Here is a 20804-nt window from a genome sequence, read left to right on the forward strand (position 1 = left end):
ATTAGAAAGAGAGGCCGGATAGAGGGAACGGCACAAAAAGCGGAAGTAATTGCAGTGTTAGAAGCATTGCTACACTGTACTACATCCAACTTAAAACTTCTTAGCGCTAGGGGTCAGAATTGTTTTTTGTTTTTTTTAAATAACGTGCCCAACGTAAACGGACATTTTCTCTGGCCTAGATCGTAGAATATGCATATAATTTACAGATTAGGCTAGAAAACACTCCAAAGTTTCCAAAACTGTCCAAATATTGTCTGTGAGAAAAATAATACTTATTCTGCAAGCGAAATCCTGAGAAAAAGTAACCCGGAAGTGATATTTTCTTTAAAAAATCTTTGTTTCCTGGCCCGTCTAACATCCATTTAAAGGGGTATCAACCAGATTGCTTTTCCAATGGCTTCCTCAGGCTGTGACCAGGCTTTAGACATAGTTTCAGGCTTTTATTTTGAAAAATGAACAAGTTTTTTTCAAAACTAGTGTCCTGGGAATAGTTCCTACGCGCGAGAGAGGGGCTCCCCATTTTCCGTTTCTCTCTTAAAGAATAGGTTATGGACCGGTTGAAATATTATCGATTATGTTTGTTAAAGACAACCTGAGGATTGATTATAAAAAAACATCTGAAATATTTCTACGAACATTTCGGATACTTTTTGGGGATTTGTCGAACGGAACACGGCTTTTGTTTTCTCAAAATAATGCGCAACCCAAATGGCGTTTTTTTGTGATAAAAGTAATATTTATCGAACAAAAAGAAGATTTGTTGTGTAACTGGGAGTCTCATGAGTGGAAACACCTGAAGATTATCAAAGGTAAGCGATTAATTTTATTGCTTTTCTGACTTTCGTGACCATGCTAATTTGGGGTTAGCTGTTGTAGCATTGAAAGCTACACTCACAAAAGCTTGGATTTCTTTCGCCGTAAAGTATATTTTCAAAATCTGACACGATAGGTGGATTAACAACAAGCTAAGCTGTGTTTTGGTATATTTCACTTGTGATTGCATGATTATAAATATTTTTTGTAATATTTTTGAATTTGGCGCCCTGCAATTCAGCGGTTGTTTAGGAAAGTGAACCCGTATTCGGTATCCGTAGCGCAGTGAAGTTAAAGAGGCTAGAACTGGTTACAGGCAGTTACTACTGTTATACAGGAATGACTTCTGAGAAAAGTATATGGCAAAACAATGATTACAGAGGAGCAAGGAACAAAACTCTTCTATGTGATTAGCGAATGGCGTAAAATCCATGAGCTAATGGACAAAGCCAACGTGTTAGTAACCCACCAAAAAGCTCATACCAAAGACGGTAAAATGGCTCAGGGAAACTTTAACGAAGAAGGCAACCAGGAAGTGGAGGAATTAGTTCAAGTACGGAGGGTCGTACTAGTTCACCAAGAAAAAGATAAGCTTAAGGCCTTGCATATAGACTGGGGACACTTAGGCCCTATAATCTTTATGAAAAGGCTCAGGAAAGAGGGTATTCCCTATGTTAAAATGGAAGTTACTGACCTTTGTCAACAATGTAATACATGCCAGGAACAAAAAGCAAGTAACATTGGTAGGCAGGCAGGGCAACACATTAACCATACAATACCATGGAAACAAATTGCGTTAGACACTATGGGGCCAATGAAGGTTGCTACCTCAGGCATGCATAGATACGCGATAGTAGGTGTTTGCATGGCCACAGGTTATTCAGTTGTCTTGACATCAAAGTCATCAAACACTATGCCTGTATTACAACTGCTTAACATGTTAACCCTTACATTAAGACCTTTTGAATCCATTAGGACAGACAATGGATCTCAATATAAGAATAAAAAGGTGGACGAATGGTGTGTGGACCATGGGGTTCAGCACATCTTCTCCCCACCCTACACTCCGCAGGCCAATGGGGCAGCGGAAAGGACAATTGGAAAATTGAAAACAGTATTAGGTCTTTGGAAAGCGGGAAAAGACCTGGGGAGAGAAACTGGCAGAAGCCTGTATTGAGCTTAACCAAACTCCCACAGACACTACCCCTAGCCCTAGAGAACTAATGGGACTGCCCAGTGTGGCAAAGACCATAGACACTACCCCTAGCCCTAGAGAACAAATGGGACTGCCCGGTGTGGCAAAGACCATAGACACTACCCCTAGCCCTAGAGAACTAATGGGACTGCCCGGTGTGGCAAAGACCACAGACACTACCCCTAGCCCTAGAGAACTAATGGGACTGCCCGGTGTGGCAACGACCATAGACACTACCCCTAGCCCTAGAGAACTAATGGGACTGCCCGGTGTGGCAAAGACCATAGACACTACCCCTAGTCCTAGAGAACTAATGGGACTGCCCGGTGTGGCAAAGACCATAGACACTACCCCTAGCCCTAGAGAACTAATGGGACTGCCCGGTGTGGCAAAGACCATAGACACTACCCCTAGCCCTAGAGAACTAATGGGACTGCCCGGTGTGGCAAAGACCATAGACACTACCCCTAGCCCTAGAGAACTAATGGGACTGCCCGGCGTGGCAAAGACCATAGACACTACCCCTAGCCCTAGAGAACTAATGGGACTGCCCGGTGTGGCAACGACCATAGACACTACCCCTAGCCCTAGAGAACTAATGGGACTGCCCGGTGTGGCAACGACCACAGACACTACCCCTAGCCCTAGAGAACTAATGGGACTGCCCGGTGTGGCAAAGACCATAGACACTACCCCTAGCCCTAGAGAACTAATGGGACTGCCTGGCGTGGCAAAGACCATAGACACTACCCCTAGCCCTAGAGAACTAATGGGACTGCCCGGTGTGGCAACGACCATAGACACTACCCCTAGCCCTAGAGAACTAATGGGACTGCCCGGTGTGGCAACAACCACAGACACTACCCCTAGCCCTAGAGAACTAATGGGACTGCCCGGTGTGGCAAAGACCACAGACACTACCCCTAGCCCTAGAGAACTAATGGGACTGCCCGGTGTGGCAACAACCATAGACACTACCCCTAGCCCTAGAGAACTAATGGGACTGCCCGGTGTGGCAACGACCATAGACACTACCCCTAGCCCTAGAGAACTAATGGGACTGCCCGGTGTGGCAACGACCATAGACACTACCCCTAGCCCTAGAGAACTAATGGGACTGCCCGGTGTGGCAACAACCACAGACACTACCCCTAGCCCTAGAGAACTAATGGGACTGCCCGGTGTGGCAAAGACCACAGACACTACCCCTAGCCCTAGAGAACTAATGGGACTGCCCGGTGTGGCAACAACCATAGACACTACCCCTAGCCCTAGAGAACTAATGGGACTGCCCGGTGTGGCAACGACCATAGACACTACCCCTAGCCCTAGAGAACTAATGGGACTGCCCGGTGTGGCAACGACCATAGACACTACCCCTAGCCCTAGAGAACTAATGGGACTGCCCGGTGTGGCAACAACCATAGACACTAGCCCTAGAGAACTAATGGGACTGCCCGGTGTGGCAACGACCATAGACACTAGCCCTAGAGAACTAATGGGACTGCCCGGTGTGGCAACGACCACAGACACTACCCCTAGCCCTAGAGAACTAATGGGACTGCCCGGTGTGGCAAAGACCATAGACACTACCCCTAGCCCTAGAGAACTAATGGGACTGCCCGGTGTAGCAACGACCATAGACACTACCCCTAGCCCTAGAGAACTAATGGGACTGCCCGGTGTGGCAACGACCATAGACACTACCCCTAGCCCTAGAGAACTAATGGGACTGCCCGGTGTGGCAAAGACCATAGACACTACCCCTAGCCCTAGAGAACTAATGGGACTGCCCGGTGTGGCAACGACCATAGACACTACCCCTAGCCCTAGAGAACTAATGGGACTGCCCGGTGTGGCAACGACCATAGACACTACCCCTAGCCCTAGAGAACTAATGGGACTGCCCGGTGTGGCAACGACCATAGACACTACCCCTAGCCCTAGAGAACTAATGGGACTGCCCGGTGTGGCAACGACCATAGACACTACCCCTAGCCCTAGAGAACTAATGGGACTGCCCGGTGTGGCAAAGACCATAGACACTACCCCTAGCCCTAGAGAACTAATGGGAGTGCCCGGTGTGGCAACAACCACAGACACTACCCCTAGCCCTAGAGAACTAATGGGACTGCCCGGTGTGGCAAAGACCACAGACACTACCCCTAGCCCTAGAGAACTAATGGGACTGCCCGGTGTGGCAACAACCATAGACACTACCCCTAGCCCTAGAGAACTAATGGGACTGCCCGGTGTGGCAACGACCATAGACATAGCTAGCCCCAGTTCTCCCCCTCTACCTTTTTGTATTACAGGTGGGAGACTGGATCAGGATTAAGAAGTGAGAAAAATACAGGACGGGTAATTCCTAAGAAATTTGGATAAAAAAAGGAAAGTGCTTAAAATAATTAGTGCCAATACCGTATTAGTCGAAGGGAATAAGGTAGTTGACCTAGCCCAGTTGAAAAAGGTATGGTGTCCAACCCCACCAGATTGGCTCAGACTAGTTAGGACTAGGTCTGGGCTCCGGGTGAGGAGAACCAATGATGGTATCTGGACAGCCATTCATAATAGGCATGAGAAGGCAGCTAAACAAGGCATAAGGACTGCGGGGGTTCAGCAAGGTGATCTGGAAACACACCACTTCGCAGAACCCGGGCCCAGGAAAATACATTAACATCGTAGGGTGCGATGCTTGTGGGACAGCTGTTGGGGAAGTACAATACGAGGGGCACTCCAATAATAGTGTTAGGCAAATAGCCACCAGCAGTGACTATGTGAAACATACAGGACGGGCAAGGTATGGTAGAGTACAGCTGTGTCACAAGTGTATCCTGGATTTAGCTCCAAATTGCTATATGGTGGTAAAGACAGTTGGCCCAAGCTGGGAACCTGCACAGTGTTCCTGCACGTGGGACCCTAGGGGCATGATGCACTCAGAAAGCTGCACAACCTGTAGAAGGGCAGCTCTAGGGCAAGGAAATGCCCTGATTAAAGGGGCCTTGCTAACTCCAGTTAGAAGAGAAGGGTCACTATGGCCATTAAACAAAGAGAGGCATAATCAAAATGATGGATCCAGTGAGTATGAGACAGCAGGTCATTGGCTGGAGAACAGACGTGTTAGTACCCCAGGGAGTGTGGGGTTTGGAATAGACCGGGTTCAGGATAAGGCATGGTTCTGTGTCAAGAGAGAGTGGAAGCTCTGGAACCCCAGAACTCTGTGTGACACACTCCTGGGGGACCCATCTGGATGGGAACAATTTGACGATTACAACATAGACAATAACCTAGAACCCAACCGGCACCCAGGCTGGATTAGGAGGTGTTGGTGGGAGAGTAAAGCTAACATAGTGTGTGAGTGTCACTATGGACGGTGTATGAGAAAGGAAAAAACATTTCATGGAGTTATAATAATAACCCATAATAACTGAAATTACCAATCTGTTGAGAATATTCCAGTGAAAGATAACGTGAAATATTTAGGGGTGAACATGGCGAAAAATCATATTGTCCGTCAACATCTCAATTTCTCTCAGAGATTAAAGTAAACTAAATCCCTCTTTAATAACTGGCTCCAGTGTGAACTCTCTAGTATTGGAATGGTTTTACTGTCCAAAGCAGAGGGTCTGTAACGTATTGTCTACCCTTCTCAATCCCTATCTGATCAAACCAGCAAGAATATCAACAAAACGTTCCTAGACTTTATATGGAAAAATAAACGACTCAAACGTAATAAATCTGTAATATCAAACCATAGAGCTTATGGTGGGCTTGAAGTACTATAATTCATTGATATCAACAATACCTTTTTAAAGTAAACTGGATAAAAAGATGAATCTATTTGGTACTTCATTCCCTGTCATATTTTTATGAAATGGGGTGGTCTTCAATTTTTCAATTCAAGTGCAATTCTCCAGCAAAATTACCCATCAAAACTGTCCAAATTTCATGAACAAGCCCTTTTATCCTGGAAACTATGTTAATGTCTACAACTTTTCAGCCACACAAGGCCCTTCTGTGGAGCAACAAAGATATTCTTGTTAAAAAAAACAAGTCTTTGTTCTTTCCTAAGTGGTTTGTAATAATATCATATTTGTGCTTGATTTATTTGATAAAGAAGGGAATATACTCTCTTATAGGAATGTCTTAGATACATAGAACTTACCAATACATTATAAATAATTTAAATTCTATATGCAAAGCAACACCTTCAGGATTTACTCAATAAATGAAATCTGTGTTTTGGAGAACGTGTCAAGATAGATGCGGAATTTATGTTAGAAGGTTGCCCCCTGCTGGATAAGAAATGTAATAATAGATTCATACGATAACTTTTTCACTCCAACAACAAGATCTCTCCTAGAGGGATATTCTTCCGGAACGCATATATTACTGAAATTGAATGGAAGAAAGCTTGGTTCCTCCCTCACACATTTTTTTCATATCAAATAAAGTAAAAGAAAATAATTTTAAAATCTTGCACAAAATATACCCTTGCAATAACTTGTCTACTCATGGACTTTGAAGAAATATGCCTTTTCTGTGATAAAGAAGGGGAAACTGTTATACACATTTTTTTTAATGAGTGTGACTGTGAAGTTATTTTGGAGCGAGTTACGTATTTACATGTTTTATTTTATCAATAAGACCCATGTATTTACAACAACAACAAAAAACCACTGAATTAGTCATTAATTTTACATTCTCTCTGGTAAATGTTATATACACAAAAACAAATATTTGAAATCTGTCCCCAAATGCAATACATTTTTACTTGAAATCCAATATTTAATAAAATCTCTAGAATTCGTCAATAACAACAAAAAAAACCACTGTATTCTTACAACTCTACCATAGGTTTGTACAACTGTAACCCCTGGCCTGTAACCCCTGACCTGTAACCCCTGGCCTTTATTTTATTTTAGTAACTAACTTCAAAAAGTACATTTTTGTATTTTTATTTTTTATTTTTTACTTTTAATGTCATTTTATGTTTTTCAGAGAAAATATACATGTAGTGATGTCCTATGTTTGTATTGTAATTTGAAATGTTATAATAAAATATATATGAAAAATATATTTTTTTTTTAAATATACAAAATAAATAAAGGTCTGACTGCGCAATCCACTGTCTTATCAGGCCAGTAAGGCAATTTATAAACTTGATATCCACTATAAAAAGCATCTAGACATTATCTCACATTTAGATTAATATTTAGTTTTCAACAGCGGAGATTTGTATAAAACCTTGCTGTCTGTCCGACATTTTCAACATTGTTTCAATGTTTAAATTCCATCTCCAGCTGTCCCATAGTAATGAACGTGTAGGAGTCGGGACGAGACAGACAGGCAGGCAGCGTTTCTCAGCCAGTCGAAATCATGAATCCGCTGGCATCATTTTTATGGATATATACAAAGAAATGTCACGAAACGAATTGCAGCAGCCTTTTCAGCTTCAGTGTTTGAACCGATTGTGTTACTGTAGCTGTGTTGTTGGCTAGCTCCTCTGAACAACTGTGTCCTGTAACCAAATAAATGTCACTAGAAAACAGCTTAAACAAATGTAAATGTAGCTACTGTTATTCTTTTTGAAGTGACTGTAAGTTAGCCGTAGGTGGCTAGCTAGCAAGAAAGGGATAAGAACGAATTTATCTCAGGCATCAAAATCATAGCGCATCTTGGGTTATTTCCCTAACAACGTTCCGGCGTTGCCGTTTCACCTTGGTTACTTTTGTTGCACACGGAACTATTTGTGCGCTCGGTGTCCGTCCTTGTATAAACTGAAGAAACACATGTTACCGGTCCTTTTTGGCCCTGGGATTAAAATAATAATCGCTATATTGAACGTCTTCTGTAAACCCAGTTTAGCCACATAGTTTCTAAACAACCTACTTGTTTAGGAAAGAGCGTAATTGGTCATGGTTTAATACCAATCGAACAATCATAGCCAACACATCATAAATGTTCATGATCAGTTTCAAAACATGCTCGTCTGTCCTTTGGTCTGATGAGTCCAAATTTGAGATTTTTGGTTCCAACCACTGTGTCTTTGTGAAACCAGAGTAGGTGAACGGATAACGGATGATCTCTGCATGTGTGGTTCCCACCGTGAAGCATGGAGGAGGAGGTGTAATTGTGTGGGTGTGCTTTGCTGTCTGTGATTTATTTAGATTTCAAGGTTTAACCATCATGGCTACCACAGCATTCTGCAGCGATACGCCATCCCATCTGGTTTGGGCTTAGTGGGACTATCATTTGTTTTTCAACAGGACAATGACCCAACACACCTCCAGGCTGTGTAAGGGCTATTTAACCGAGAAGGAGAGTGATGGAGTGTTGCATCAGATGACCTGGCCTCCACAATCACCCGACCTCAACCCAATTGAGATGGTTTGGGATGAGTTGGACCGCAGAGTGAAGCATATGTGGGAACTCCTTTAAGGCTGTTGGCAAAGCATTCCAGGTGAAGCTGGTTGAGAGAATGCGAAGAGTGTGCAAAGCTGTCATCAAGGTGGCTACTTTGAATAATCTAAAATATATTTTGATTTGTTTAACACTTTTGGTTACTACATGATTCCATATGTGTTATTTCATAGTTGTGATGTCGTCACTATTATTCTACAATGTAGAAAATAGTACAAATAAAAAAATTAAAAACTTGAATGAGTAGGTGTGTCCAAACTTTTGACTGGTACAGTATGCTTCAGTAAGATTCGATGTTTAGTATTTATAGCAATGGTTATCAACTGTACTGTAGGGATGGAACGTAAATCGTTGGATATTGAGGTCGTGGTGGCAGCTGCAGTGAGGTATTTGGGTGTACAAGACTTGACATCAGAAGAGTTACAGGGTGTGTTGAGTGGTGGTGTCCCGTCCTTTCAGGCTGTTGGTCTGAGGTAGGACTAGGTAGATTTAAATAGCGGAGGAAGGTGGTGGGTTTTTAGTGAGTGCGGGGTTAGATGGTAGGGTATTTGTTGATGTATTTGTTTGACATTTTCAAGCCAAATATAAGGGAGTTATACTCCAGTCTAGTAGGTGGCGGTAATGCAACATGTATTGGCTGCCAACCGCCGTTAAACCTCATCGAAGAAGAAGAAGAATGTCATAGAAGAAGTGGTGGCATGCTTGAAGGTTAGCGACACATTTAACGAAATACAATAACAACTACTAGTGACACACATACTGGGTAGCAAGTTATACACTTATCGTGTAGAACATGGTAATATATCTACATTTGGATATAACAAAGCTACTACACAAGTCGCGGTGATTCCAGGTATGTAATTTGGCTGTGGACACAGTGAGCCATTTTGTCATTCAGTGTACGCTTTCCTCTGTCTGGTGCATGTTACGAAACTGTCTGATCATGAACGTTTATGATGTGTTGGCTATGATTTTTCGATTGGTTTTAAACCATGACCAATGAAGCTGTTTCATAAACGGGTTGGTTGTTTAGTAATTATGGGGCAAAACTGGGTTTACAGAAGACGTTAAATATGGCGATTATTATTTTAATCCCAGGGCCAAAAAGGACCGGTAACATGTGTTTCTTCAGTTTATACAAGGACGGACACCGAGCGCGCAAATAGTTCCGTGTGCAACAAAAGTAACCAAGGTGAAACGGCAACGCCGGAACGTTGTTAGGGAAATAACCCAAGATGCGCTGGGATTTCCATGCAAACATTCGTAACTTTTATAAAAAAATAAATTTCAACTTTTACAAGTTTTGAACCACAGTGTTCATTTAAATGAAAATGCCCGAGAAGCCGGTGTTTGGAGGATATTAGCACATGTGTTGTTAGGCCCGAGACAATCGTTCTTCTCTCTTGTTTGCAAGCTAGCCAACTACGGCTAACTTAGTCACGTCAAAAAGAAGAACATCTAGCTACATTTGTTTAAGCTGTTTTCTAGTGACATTTATTTGGATACATCCATAACAATGAGCTAATGAGGCGCGATTTCGCCTGACATAGAAAATGTGCTCTTGTCAGGACCGTTGTTCAGAGCAGCTAGCCGACAACACCGCTACAGTAACAGTCACTTCAAACAATGACGCTGTAAAGGCTGCTGCAACGTTTTGTTGTACAGACATTTTCTATGCCAGGCGAAATCGCGCCTCATTAGCTCATTGTTATGGATGTATCCAAATAAATGTCTCTAGAAAACAGCTTAAACAAATGTAGCTACTGTTATTCTTTTTGACGTGACTAAGTTAGCCGAAGTTGGCTAGCTTGCAAACAATATATATATATATATATATATACACAAAAAAAATGATGCCAGCTGAGAAACGCTGTCTGTCTCGTCGCGACTCCTACTTGTTCATTACTGTGATATGGGACAGCTGGAGATGGAATATGAATATTGAAACAATGGAGAGACGGCAAGGTTTATACAAATCTCTGCGGTTGAAAACTAAATATTAGTCTAAATGTGAGATAATGTCTAGATGCTTTTTATAGTGGAGATCAAGTTTGTAAATTGCCTGGCTGGGCTTATGAAACAGTGGATTGCGGTCAGATGGAACCGAGTTTAACGTCATAGATTTAGCCAGTGGTAATTTGTGGAATAGACACTGGCTGGAATGCGCTTTTAACCAATCAGCATTCAGGATTAGACTCACCCATTGTATACATTCATAACATTATCTAAGTGATGTTGTTGACGTTTTGTTACCTGGGTCAAGGTACAGCACATTTTTGGTGGGTGGCCCTTGGACTATTTACAGAGGAACTACTTTGCAGATATGAAACACACAGTGGTGGAAAAAGTACCCAATTGTTATACTTGAGTAAAAGTAAAGATTCCTTTTATAGAAAATAAAAGTGTTTGAGTAAAAGTGTTTGGATTTAAATATACTTAAGTGTCAAAAGTTAAAGTATAACTTATTTCAAATTCCTTATATTAAGCAAACCAGACGACACAATAAAAAAAAAAAAAATAAATGTATTGACTGATGGCCAGGGGCACACTCCAACACTCAGACATAATTTACAAACAAAGCGTTTGTGTTTAGTGAGTCTGCCTGATCAGAGGCAGTAGGGATGACCAGGGATTTTCTCTTTAAGTGAGTGAATTAGATAATTTTCCTGTCCTGCTAAGCATTCAAAATGTAACGAGTACTTTTGGGTGTCAGGGAAAATGTACGGAGTAGAAGGTACATTATTTTCTTTAGGAATGTAGTAAAGTAAAAGTTGACCAATTTTAAATAGTAAAGTACAGATACCCCAAAAAACGACTTAAGTAGTACTTTAAAGTGTTTTTTACTTTAAGTACTTTACACCACTGAAAACAGACAATCATAATATCAGTCAAAAATGTCAAATTCCCAGTTTATTCTACGAAACCAACTTTATAAGAGGTTTTAAGAGTAGGTTATATTTGACTCAACATTCCATGATGTACACCAAGGCATTGTTGTCAGAATAGATGGATGCAGTTCAATACATGATTTATATATTAAACCAATACATTTCTTGGTACTCCAGAAAACATTGCTATCATGTTGTAAATCACAGCGGGCCTGGTACCATTCGGAATGCACTGTCTCTGTTGTAAATCACAGCGGGCCTGGTACCATTCGGAATGCACCGTCTCTGTTGTAAATCACAGCGGGCCTGGTACCATACGGAATGCACCGTCTCTGTTGTAAATCACAGCTGGCCTGGTACCATACGGAATGCACCGTCTCTGTTGTAAATCACAGCTGGCCTGGTACGATACGGAATGCACCGTCTCTGTTGTAAATCACAGCGGGCCTGGTACCATACGGAATGCACTGTCTCTGTTGTAAATCACAGCGGGCCTGGTACCATACGGAATGCACCGTCTCAGTTTCAATGGCTCAATATTTTGGGATAAAAACAGACAAATGTAACTAAGGCTGGGAATGTCAACACGATCCCCGAGAGATTGAAAAACAGCTTCTATCTCAAGGCCATCAGATTTGCTAAACAGCAATCACTAACTCAGAGAGGCTTCTGTCTACACTGAGACCCAATCACTGGACACTTTAATAAATGGACCACTAGTCACTTTAAACAATGCCACTTTAAATAATGGCCCTTTTTAATATTGTTTACATATCTTACATTACTCATATCACATGTATATACTGTATTTTATACCATCTACTGCACCTTGCCTATACCGCTCGGCCATCACTCATCCCTATACTTATATTCTCATTCACCCCTTTAGATTTGTGTGTATTAGGTACTTGTTGGGGAATTGTTAGATATTACTGCACTGTCGGACCTAGAAACACATGCATTTCGCTACACTCGCATTAACATCTGCTAACCATGTGTATGTGACCCAATAACATTTGATTCAATCAAACTAGCAAGGCCAAGGCCAATGATCACAAGTCAGGTATAATGTGGCTGATAGGCTAGCGTATCTATTTATGTAGCGAGCTAAAAACACAGAGACTAACATTAGCTAGATAGCTAGCAGGATGTCATTGGAGGAGTGGGTGAGTGACTGAATTTTCCGGTGGCTACAGAGCTAGGGATGCAGGTGTCATTTGGTTAGCTAGCTGCTAGGAGTATTACATTGGAGGAGTGGGTGAGTGACTGCATTTTCCGGTGGCTACAGAGCTAGGGATGCAGGTGTCATTTGGTTAGCTAGCTGCTAGCAGGATGTCATTGGAGGAGTGGGTGAGTGACTGAATTTTCCGGTGGCTACAGAGCTAGGGATGCAGGTGTCATTTGGTTAGCTAGCAAGACATGTGAATCGCTTCGCCATTCTGAAATTGAACGACTGTTATCCAGTTAGCATATCTCTTGCGTTTGCAAATTCACTCTGATGATCTACTTCGATTTCAGAGCACACTCGTCTGAGCGTGCCAGAGCGCAGAATAACTGATGATACCAACACGCAACACCTGCTAAAGATGACCGGTGTCAGTAAATGTAGGCAAAAGGAAGTAAGTTATTCACAAACATGCTCGATAAAATGTAAACAGCCTAACCAGCTCTGCTAGGGGGAGTCAAAGGTGAGGTGTTCTCTCATTAGTGTCTGGAAGTAGCTAGCAAGCCAACTTTAGCCAGTTAGCTTGTGTGCTTGGTTGGGACAAGCATGCATTGTTGGAAGGCAAGCTGCAGAAGGGCGAGGAGGCTCCAATTCCCCATCGCTTAATTGTTTTATCTCTTTTTCGCCCAAATTTCGTGGTATCCAATTGCTAGTTACAGTCTTGTCCCATCACGGCAACTCCCGTTCGGACTCGGGAGAGTCGAAGGTCGAGAGCCGTGCTTTCTCCGAAACACAACCCAGCCAAGCCGCACTGCTTCTTGACACAATGCCCGCTTAAGCCGGAAGCCAGCTGCACCAATGTGTCGGAGGAAACACCGTACACCTGGCGACCGTGTCAGCGTTCACTACGCCCGGCCCGCCACAGGAGTTGCTAGTGAGCGATGGGACAAGAACATCCCTGCTGGCCAAACCCTCCCCTAACCCAGACAACACTGGGCCAATTGTGTTCCACCCCATGGGTCTCCCGGTCGCGTCCGTCTGTGACAGAGCCTGTACTCGAACCAGGATCTCTAGCGGCACAGCTTAGCACTACGATGCAGTGCCTTAGGCCACTAAGGAGGCCCTGCCAGTGCAATTTTGAGGGCCAACTCGCTGAAAAAGTGTGAGGGTTTTGAGCTAATCTTGCTCTGGCTAGAATTAGTTGTTCTTGTTGATACCTTGTCATGGTTGTTTGATCAACAGGACTGTGAAGTTCCCAAATGTAAGAGGACTCCTGTGGTATTTACATATTTACAGAAATCCATTCAGGTGTATTTTGTGGCTTTTGGTGAATGTGTTCTAATGATCTAACGTTGCGCTGTTGCTACTTCCTGTAAACACACAGTCCAGCTTGTTTGTATAAAGGCCTACTGTAGTTCTGATTGGCTATGGCGCACCGGTCTGCGTAGACTCTGTTCCTGGACAAGACAGATGTTTATATTAGGTTTTATTTACTGCAGTGTCTATTAATTGTCCAAACACACGGCCTCTTTCCCACTCTATATTGCTCTAGAATTTTCACAAATGCCTTATAGGTCATTCCCAAACATTCTATGAATTTATAAAAACGTGAAAATGGCCATATGACCAAGTGCTCGCTTGTCAGAAATTCCTGGGTCGTATTTGAACAGATTTGAATAAGATTTCATGTTGCTAAAATGCAGTCAGTTCCACTTTAAACCCAGGAAGCAGCCTTTCAACTTGCCATTCACCAGCTTTTCAAGCTTAATAATGTCAAAATACATTTGGTAACTAGCTACCAAAGAATGGAGTTTCGCTGAGCAACTATCGTAATTACTGCCGTCACAACCTTTATGTACTTCCAAATAAGGTCTGAATAAAAAGATGCAACTGAAAAAATGCCTTATCTGGAAAGAATCTATCTTACATTCCGGGTAGAGCAGGTGGAATATTATTACATTCTGGGTAGAGCAGGTGGAATATTATTACATTCTGGGTAGAGCGGGTGGAATATTATTACATTCCGGGTAGAGCGGGTGGAATATTATTACATTCCGGGTAGAGCGGGTGGAATATTATTACATTCCGGGTAGAGCGGGTGGAATATTATTACATTCCGGGTAGAGCGGGTGGAATATTATTACATTCCGGGTAGAGCGGGTGGAATATTATTACATTCCGGGTAGAGCGGGTGGAATATTATTATATTCCGGGTAGAGCGGGTGGAATATTATTACATTCCGGGTAGAGCGGGTGGAATATTATTACATTCCGGGTAGAGCGGGTGGAATATTATTACATTCCGGGTAGAGCGGGTGGAATATTATTACATTCCGGGTAGAGCGGGTGGAATATTATTACATTCCGGGTAGAGCGGGTGGAATATTATTACATTCCGGGTAGAGCGGGTGGAATATTATTACATTCCGGGTAGAGCGGGTGGAATATTATTACGTTCCGGGTAGAGCGGGTGGAATATTACTACGTTCCGGGTAGAGCGGGTGGAACAACCAATTTATATTGTAGGTGATAAAACGGAGATCTGTCTATAATTACGAGATGCTCATGCCTCTGCTCTAACAATGGGAGTCGTTATCACAAAGGTCGACAAGCTTAGGTCCAATATAAGCCAGTAGAAACGTATTGGGCTTATTTTGGATAGATTTTGTCGAGAGTGAATCCTCTCGCTCCGCCTGTTCCTCTCTGGATAAAGTCTATGACTTTTCCAGCTGCTGGATCAGCCAATCAGTGCATGGCAGTAATAAGTGATTTCTTTGGGAGGTGCAGAAAGGGTGGATTTGATGTTTATTTTGACATTATTAAGCTCGACAAGCTGTTTTAGTGGCCGGTTTAGTGGCCGGTTTAGTGGCCGGCTGCTTCCTGGGCTTCGAAGGCAATCACCGTATTCAACGTCTTCTCTAAACCAGGATTCTTGTTCAGTTTAGAGTGTTGATAACATGTAAACTATACTTCGTCTCTGATGTTTATTGAAAACATATACATCTGCACAATGAGCACTTGTTGTGTCAAATACATTGTTACAGTTGTTGGCAAGGCAGCGTGTGAATTTGAGCCATATTAGACCAGACATCAGTTAAAACACCTCAAAACAGGACATGGTATCAAGAAGGAGATGAAACGAGCTGAAACGATTCCCTACATGGCAGCTTCTTGTCATTGTTGCTATCTGGCCATCCAGAATCACAAAACAGACTTCTGCCCCATTTTGAAGCGCTCGTGTCATTTTGTTGTGTGACGTTGTCAGCTAACCCGTCTCTAGAAGTTGGTTCTTTTTTTTTACCAATATTTCCTGCTTCTCTTTCCTCTTGTTTTTCAGCTAGCTATGACCAACCTGTCCAGCTACGCCGTGCGTATGGCGCGACTCAGCGCACGTATCTTTGGGGATGTGGCGCGTCCTACGGACGACAAGTCCATGAAGGTGGTCCAGCTGTTCAAGGAGCCGCCCATGGCCCAGAAAAAGGAGGTGTATGACTGGTACCCTCAACACAAGATCTACTATGCCCTGACACAGAAGCTACGTTACATGGGACTCTTCAGGTAGACATGACGTGGTGATGGGCTTAATAGACCGTCCTATTCATGGGATCTGGGTTCTTAAGGCATTGTGTAATAATGTATACAGCCCTACTCGAGCCAGAACCACTGCTAGAGGCTTTAGAAGGTTCATCTGGCTAACCAGACAGTGAAATTACCGTTTTCTAGACCCTGTTTGTCTCTGTGTTCTAACCAGACAGGTTTCTAGACCCTGTTTGTCTCTGTTCTAACCAGACAGTGACATTACAGTTCTATAGACCCTGTTTGTCTCTGTGTTCTAACCAGACAGGTTTCTAGACCCTGTTTGTCTCTGTGTTCTAACCAGACAGTTTTCTAGACCCTGTCTGTCTCTGTGTTCTAACCAGACAGTTTTCTAGACCCTGTTTGTCTCTGTGTTCTAACCAGACAGTTTTCTAGACCCTGTTTGTCTCTGTGTTCTAACCAGACAGTTTTCTAGACCCTGTTTGTCTCTGTGTTCTAACCAGACAGGTTTCTAGACCCTGTTTGTCTCTGTGTTCTAACCAGACAGTTTTATAGACCCTGTTTGTCTCTGTGTTCTAACCAGACAGGTTTCTAGACCCTGTTTGTCTCTGTGTTCTAACCAGACAGGTTTCTAGACCCTGTTTGTCTCTGTGTTCTAACCAGACAGTTTTCTAGACCCTGTTTGTCTCTCTGTTCTAACCAGACAGTTTTATAGACCCTGTTTGTCTCTGTGTTCTAACCAGACAGGTTTCTAGACCCTGTTTGTCTCTGTGTTCTAACCAGACAGGTTTCTAGACCCTGTCTGTCTCTGTGTTCTAACCAGACAGGTTTCTAGACCCTGTCTGTCTCTGTGTTCTAACCAGACAGTTTTCTAGACCCTGTTTGTCTCTGTGTTCTAACCAGACAGTTTTCTAGACCCTGTTTGTCTCTGTGTTCTAACCAGACAGTTTTCTAGACCCTGTTTGTCTCTGTGTTCTAACCAGACAGTTTTCTAGACCCTGTTTGTCTCTGTGTTCTAACCAGACAGTTTTATAGACCCTGTTTGTCTCTGTGTTCTAACCAGACAGGTTTCTAGACCCTGTTTGTCTCTGTGTTCTAACCAGACAGTTTTCTAGACCCTGTTTGTCTCTGTGTTCTAACCAGACAGGTTTCTAGACCCTGTTTGTCTCTGTGTTCGAACCAGACAGTTTTCTAGACCCTGTTTGTCTCTGTGTTCTAACCAGACAGGTTTCTAGACCCTGTTTGTCTCTGTGTTCTAACCAGACAGGTTTCTAGACCCTGTTTGTCTCTGTGTTCTAACCAGACAGGTTTCTAGACCCTGTTTGTCTCTGTGTTCTAGACCCTGTTTGTCCCTGTGTTCTAGACCCTGTTTGTCTCTGTGTTCTAACCAGACAGTTTTCTAGACCCTGTTTGTCTCTCTGTTCGAACCAGACAGTTTTCTAGACCCTGTTTGTCTCTGTGTTCAAACCAGACAGGTTTCTAGACCCTGTTTGTCTCTGTGTTCTAACCAGACAGTTTTATAGACCCTGTTTGTCTCTGTGTTCTAACCAGACAGGTTTCTAGACCCTGTTTGTCTCTGTGTTCTAACCAGACAGGTTTCTAGACCCTGTTTGTCTCTGTGTTCTAACCAGACAGTTTTCTAGACCCTGTTTGTCTCTCTGTTCTAACCAGACAGTTTTATAGACCCTGTTTGTCTCTGTGTTCTAACCAGACAGGTTTCTAGACCCTGTTTGTCTCTGTGTTCGAACCAGACAGTTTTCTAGACCCTGTTTGTCTCTGTGTTCTAACCCGACAGGTTTCTAGACCCTGTTTGTCTCTGTGTTCTAACCAGACAGTTTTCTAGACCCTGTTTGTCTCTGTGTTCTAACCAGACAGGTTTCTAGACCCTGTTTGTCTCTGTGTTCTAACCAGACAGGTTTCTAGACCCTGTTTGTCTCTGTGTTCTTCTGTACACCTACTTTAGTGTAGTTCTAATGTTGCTTACATCAGTAACACCATTTCCTCCCTGTTTCCCCACCAGAGATGAGCACGAGGACTTCAAGGAGGAGATGCGTCGGCTGAGGAAACTGAGAGGCAAGGGGAAACCCAAGAAGGGCGAAGGAAAGAGAGCCACCAAGAAGAAATAAGCGCTTCCTTGCCCTGTCATATAGGACCTATGAGGGAATCACAACAGTCCTCGTTTGCTTTGGGACACCAGAGGAATGGCCTCCCTAACTGTGTTCACAACGGTACCATGTGACCCCATTCAGGATGTTCATAATAAATGGATCCTTGGAACAGTTGATGATGTCTGTTGAGAGGATCCTTTTATATCCCATCACAGAAGATCCTGTCTGACTAGTGACCAGTCTTTGACCGCTGTCTGTTGAGAGGATCCTTTCCTACCCCATCACAGAAGATCCTGTCTGACTAGTGACCCGTCTTTGACCACTGTCTGTTGAGAGGATCCTTTCCTACCCCATCACAGAAGATCCTGTCTGACTAGTGACCAGTCTTTGACCACTGTGTGTTAAGAGGATCCTTTCCTACCCCATCACAGAAGATCCTGTCTGACTAGTGACCAGTCTTTGACCACTGTGTGTTGAGAGGATCCTTTCCTACCCCATCACAGAAGATCCTGTCTGACTAGTAACCAGTCTTTGACCACTGTCTGTTGAGAGGATCCTTTCCTACCCCATCACAGAAGATCCTGTCTGACTAGTGACCAGTCTTTGACCGCTGTGTGTTGAGAGGATCCTTTCCTACCCCATCACAGAAGATCCTGTCTGACTAGTGACCAGTCTTTGACCGCTGTGTGTTTGGTACATAAAGCATTTTCTGTTCATTGTTTTACAAGATGTTTCATTAGGTTTCAGTTGTATCCACGTTGTCATCAGCTCTCCGTTGTAATACTCTCTGTGCAGTGAATGTGTGAAGGAGAACCGGACGCCATCAGTACATAGAACTGTGATGCTGGTATGTTCCTGTTGACGAGACAAAGCTGGTGATTTACATCTGTTCTGAGTAACACCAGGTGTCATGAATAAAATACTGAAAACAAATCTGATGAAATGTGGAGGAGAACTCTCTCCATTTTTCTGACTGGTTTATTGCCATGCAAATACTGTGTGTTATATACAATGTTGTTACTAGCGACTTAGTGTAACTACAGGAAACCCATTAAAAACCTGTTCTGACCTGATCCCTTGATGAATTGATTCCCAGGGACCAGTTTCTCCAAAAGTGATATGTATTTTTCCTATCGGATACGACTGAATGGATAGAAATAGAATGGCTGAATCCTTGACTTGAATGGAGAGTCCGGTTCTATTCATTATATTTCTATGCGTTTAGTCCTATCTGACAGGTGAAACTCAGATCACTGTTGAAAAATTAGTCCCAGAAGGTGGCTGGATTAGGATGTCTCTCAATACGGAGATATGGATGTCTCTCAATATGGAGATATGGATGTCACTCAATACGGGGATCTCTTTAATGTTCCTGCTACCGTTCATAAAGCCATGTGTGTTCAGAACACCTTGATACACATGGTAACTGGTTACGTCCAAAACTGCCACCCTAATCCCTATATAGTACACTACTTTAGACCAGGGCCCTATTCCCTATATAGTACACTACTTTAGACCAGAGCCCTATTCCCTATATAGTGCACTACTTAGTGCACTTTTCTATATAAAGGAACAGGGTGGCATTTGGGAAGAACACACTGATATTACTGGTCTCTCTCTCTGTATGTCCTTCTCTCTGTGTTTCTGTGTCTCTCTCTGTATCTGTCCTTCTCGCTGTCTCTCTCTCTCTCTTTGCTCTCTGTCCCTGTCCTTCTCGTTGTCTCTCTCTCTGTGTCTCTATCTCTGTCCTCGCTGTCTCTCTATCTCTGTCCTTCTCGCTATCTCTCTCTCTCTCTGTATCTCTGTCCTTCTCGCTGTCTCTCTCTGTGTGATATCCTCTGTCCCAGAGAGCTGTTCTCTTCTGGTTGCTCATCATGAGGCCAGAACACTCATTCACCTCCATCACAGTTAAGCCAGAACCATAATCTTGAGTAATTTGTTCAGATGATTGATTATTATGTCCACGATAATACATTTAACATAACCCCGATGATAGGTGTCAGTCCATGGATGTAGGACTTGTAAGATGTGTTGTTTTTGACTATGTCCCCCCCCCCCCTCTGGTGTGCACTCAGAATGGTGTGTCACAGGGCCAAAGGAGAGATGAGGAGATGCAGTCCCTGTACACTGAACAAAAATATAAACACGACATGTTAAGTTTTGGTTTTATGAGCTGAAATAAAAGATCCCAGAAATGTTCCATACGCACAAAAAGCTTATTTCTCTCCAATGTTAGACCCAAATGTGTTTACATCCCTGTTAGTGAGCAGTTCTCCTTTACCGAGATAACACATCCACCTGATAGGAGCGGTATTTCAAGAAGCTGATTTAAACAGAATGATCGTTACACAGGTGCACCTTGTGCTGGGGAAAATTAAAGGCCACCCTTAAATGTGCAGTTTTGTTACACAACACAATGCCACAGATGTCTCACGTTTTGAGGGAGCGTGCAATTGGCATGTTGACTGTTGGAATGTCCACCAGAGCTGTTGCCAGAGATTTGAATGTGTATTTCTCTACCATAAGCCACCTCCAATGTCGTTTTAGAGAATTTGGTAGTACATCCAACCGGCCTCGCAAATGCACAACCACGTGTATGGTGTTGTGTGTGAAAGCGGTTTGCTGATGTCAACGTTGTGAACAGAGTGCCCCAAGGTGGTGATTATGGTATGGGC

General features: G+C 43.1%; 1 protein-coding gene across 2 annotated transcripts; it reads left to right on the plus strand.

Annotated features, from left to right (window-relative positions):
• Positions 1–9024: 9024 nt before the first annotated feature.
• mrps33 (mitochondrial ribosomal protein S33) lies at positions 9025–19202 on the plus strand. 2 transcript variants are annotated; one of them, XM_038996829.1, is made up of 3 exons: positions 9025–9139; positions 15822–16042; positions 18042–19202. In XM_038996829.1, exons 2-3 carry the CDS (start codon positions 15828–15830, stop codon positions 18145–18147), a joined length of 321 nt encoding a protein of 106 aa, XP_038852757.1. In that variant the 5' UTR covers positions 9025–9139; positions 15822–15827; the 3' UTR covers positions 18148–19202. The 2 variants fall into 2 exon arrangements, with proteins under 2 accessions (XP_038852757.1, XP_038852755.1); XM_038996827.1 differs by having other exon boundaries at positions 9090–9284.
• Positions 19203–20804: the final 1602 nt, after the last annotated feature.

Source organism: Salvelinus namaycush, chromosome 6 (assembly GCF_016432855.1).
Source record: "Salvelinus namaycush isolate Seneca chromosome 6, SaNama_1.0, whole genome shotgun sequence".
Classification (NCBI taxonomy): Eukaryota; Metazoa; Chordata; class Actinopteri; order Salmoniformes; family Salmonidae; genus Salvelinus; species Salvelinus namaycush.

Excerpts from the sequence above, each read along its gene's own strand:
- mrps33 (XM_038996829.1), top strand. The coding sequence starts at position 15,828 with ATGACCAACCTGTCCAGCTACGCCGTGCGTATGGCGCGACTCAGCGCA. Across the intron at positions 16,043-18,041 it reads CGTTACATGGGACTCTTCAG|AGATGAGCACGAGGACTTCA; the intron begins GTAGACATGACG and ends TTTCCCCACCAG.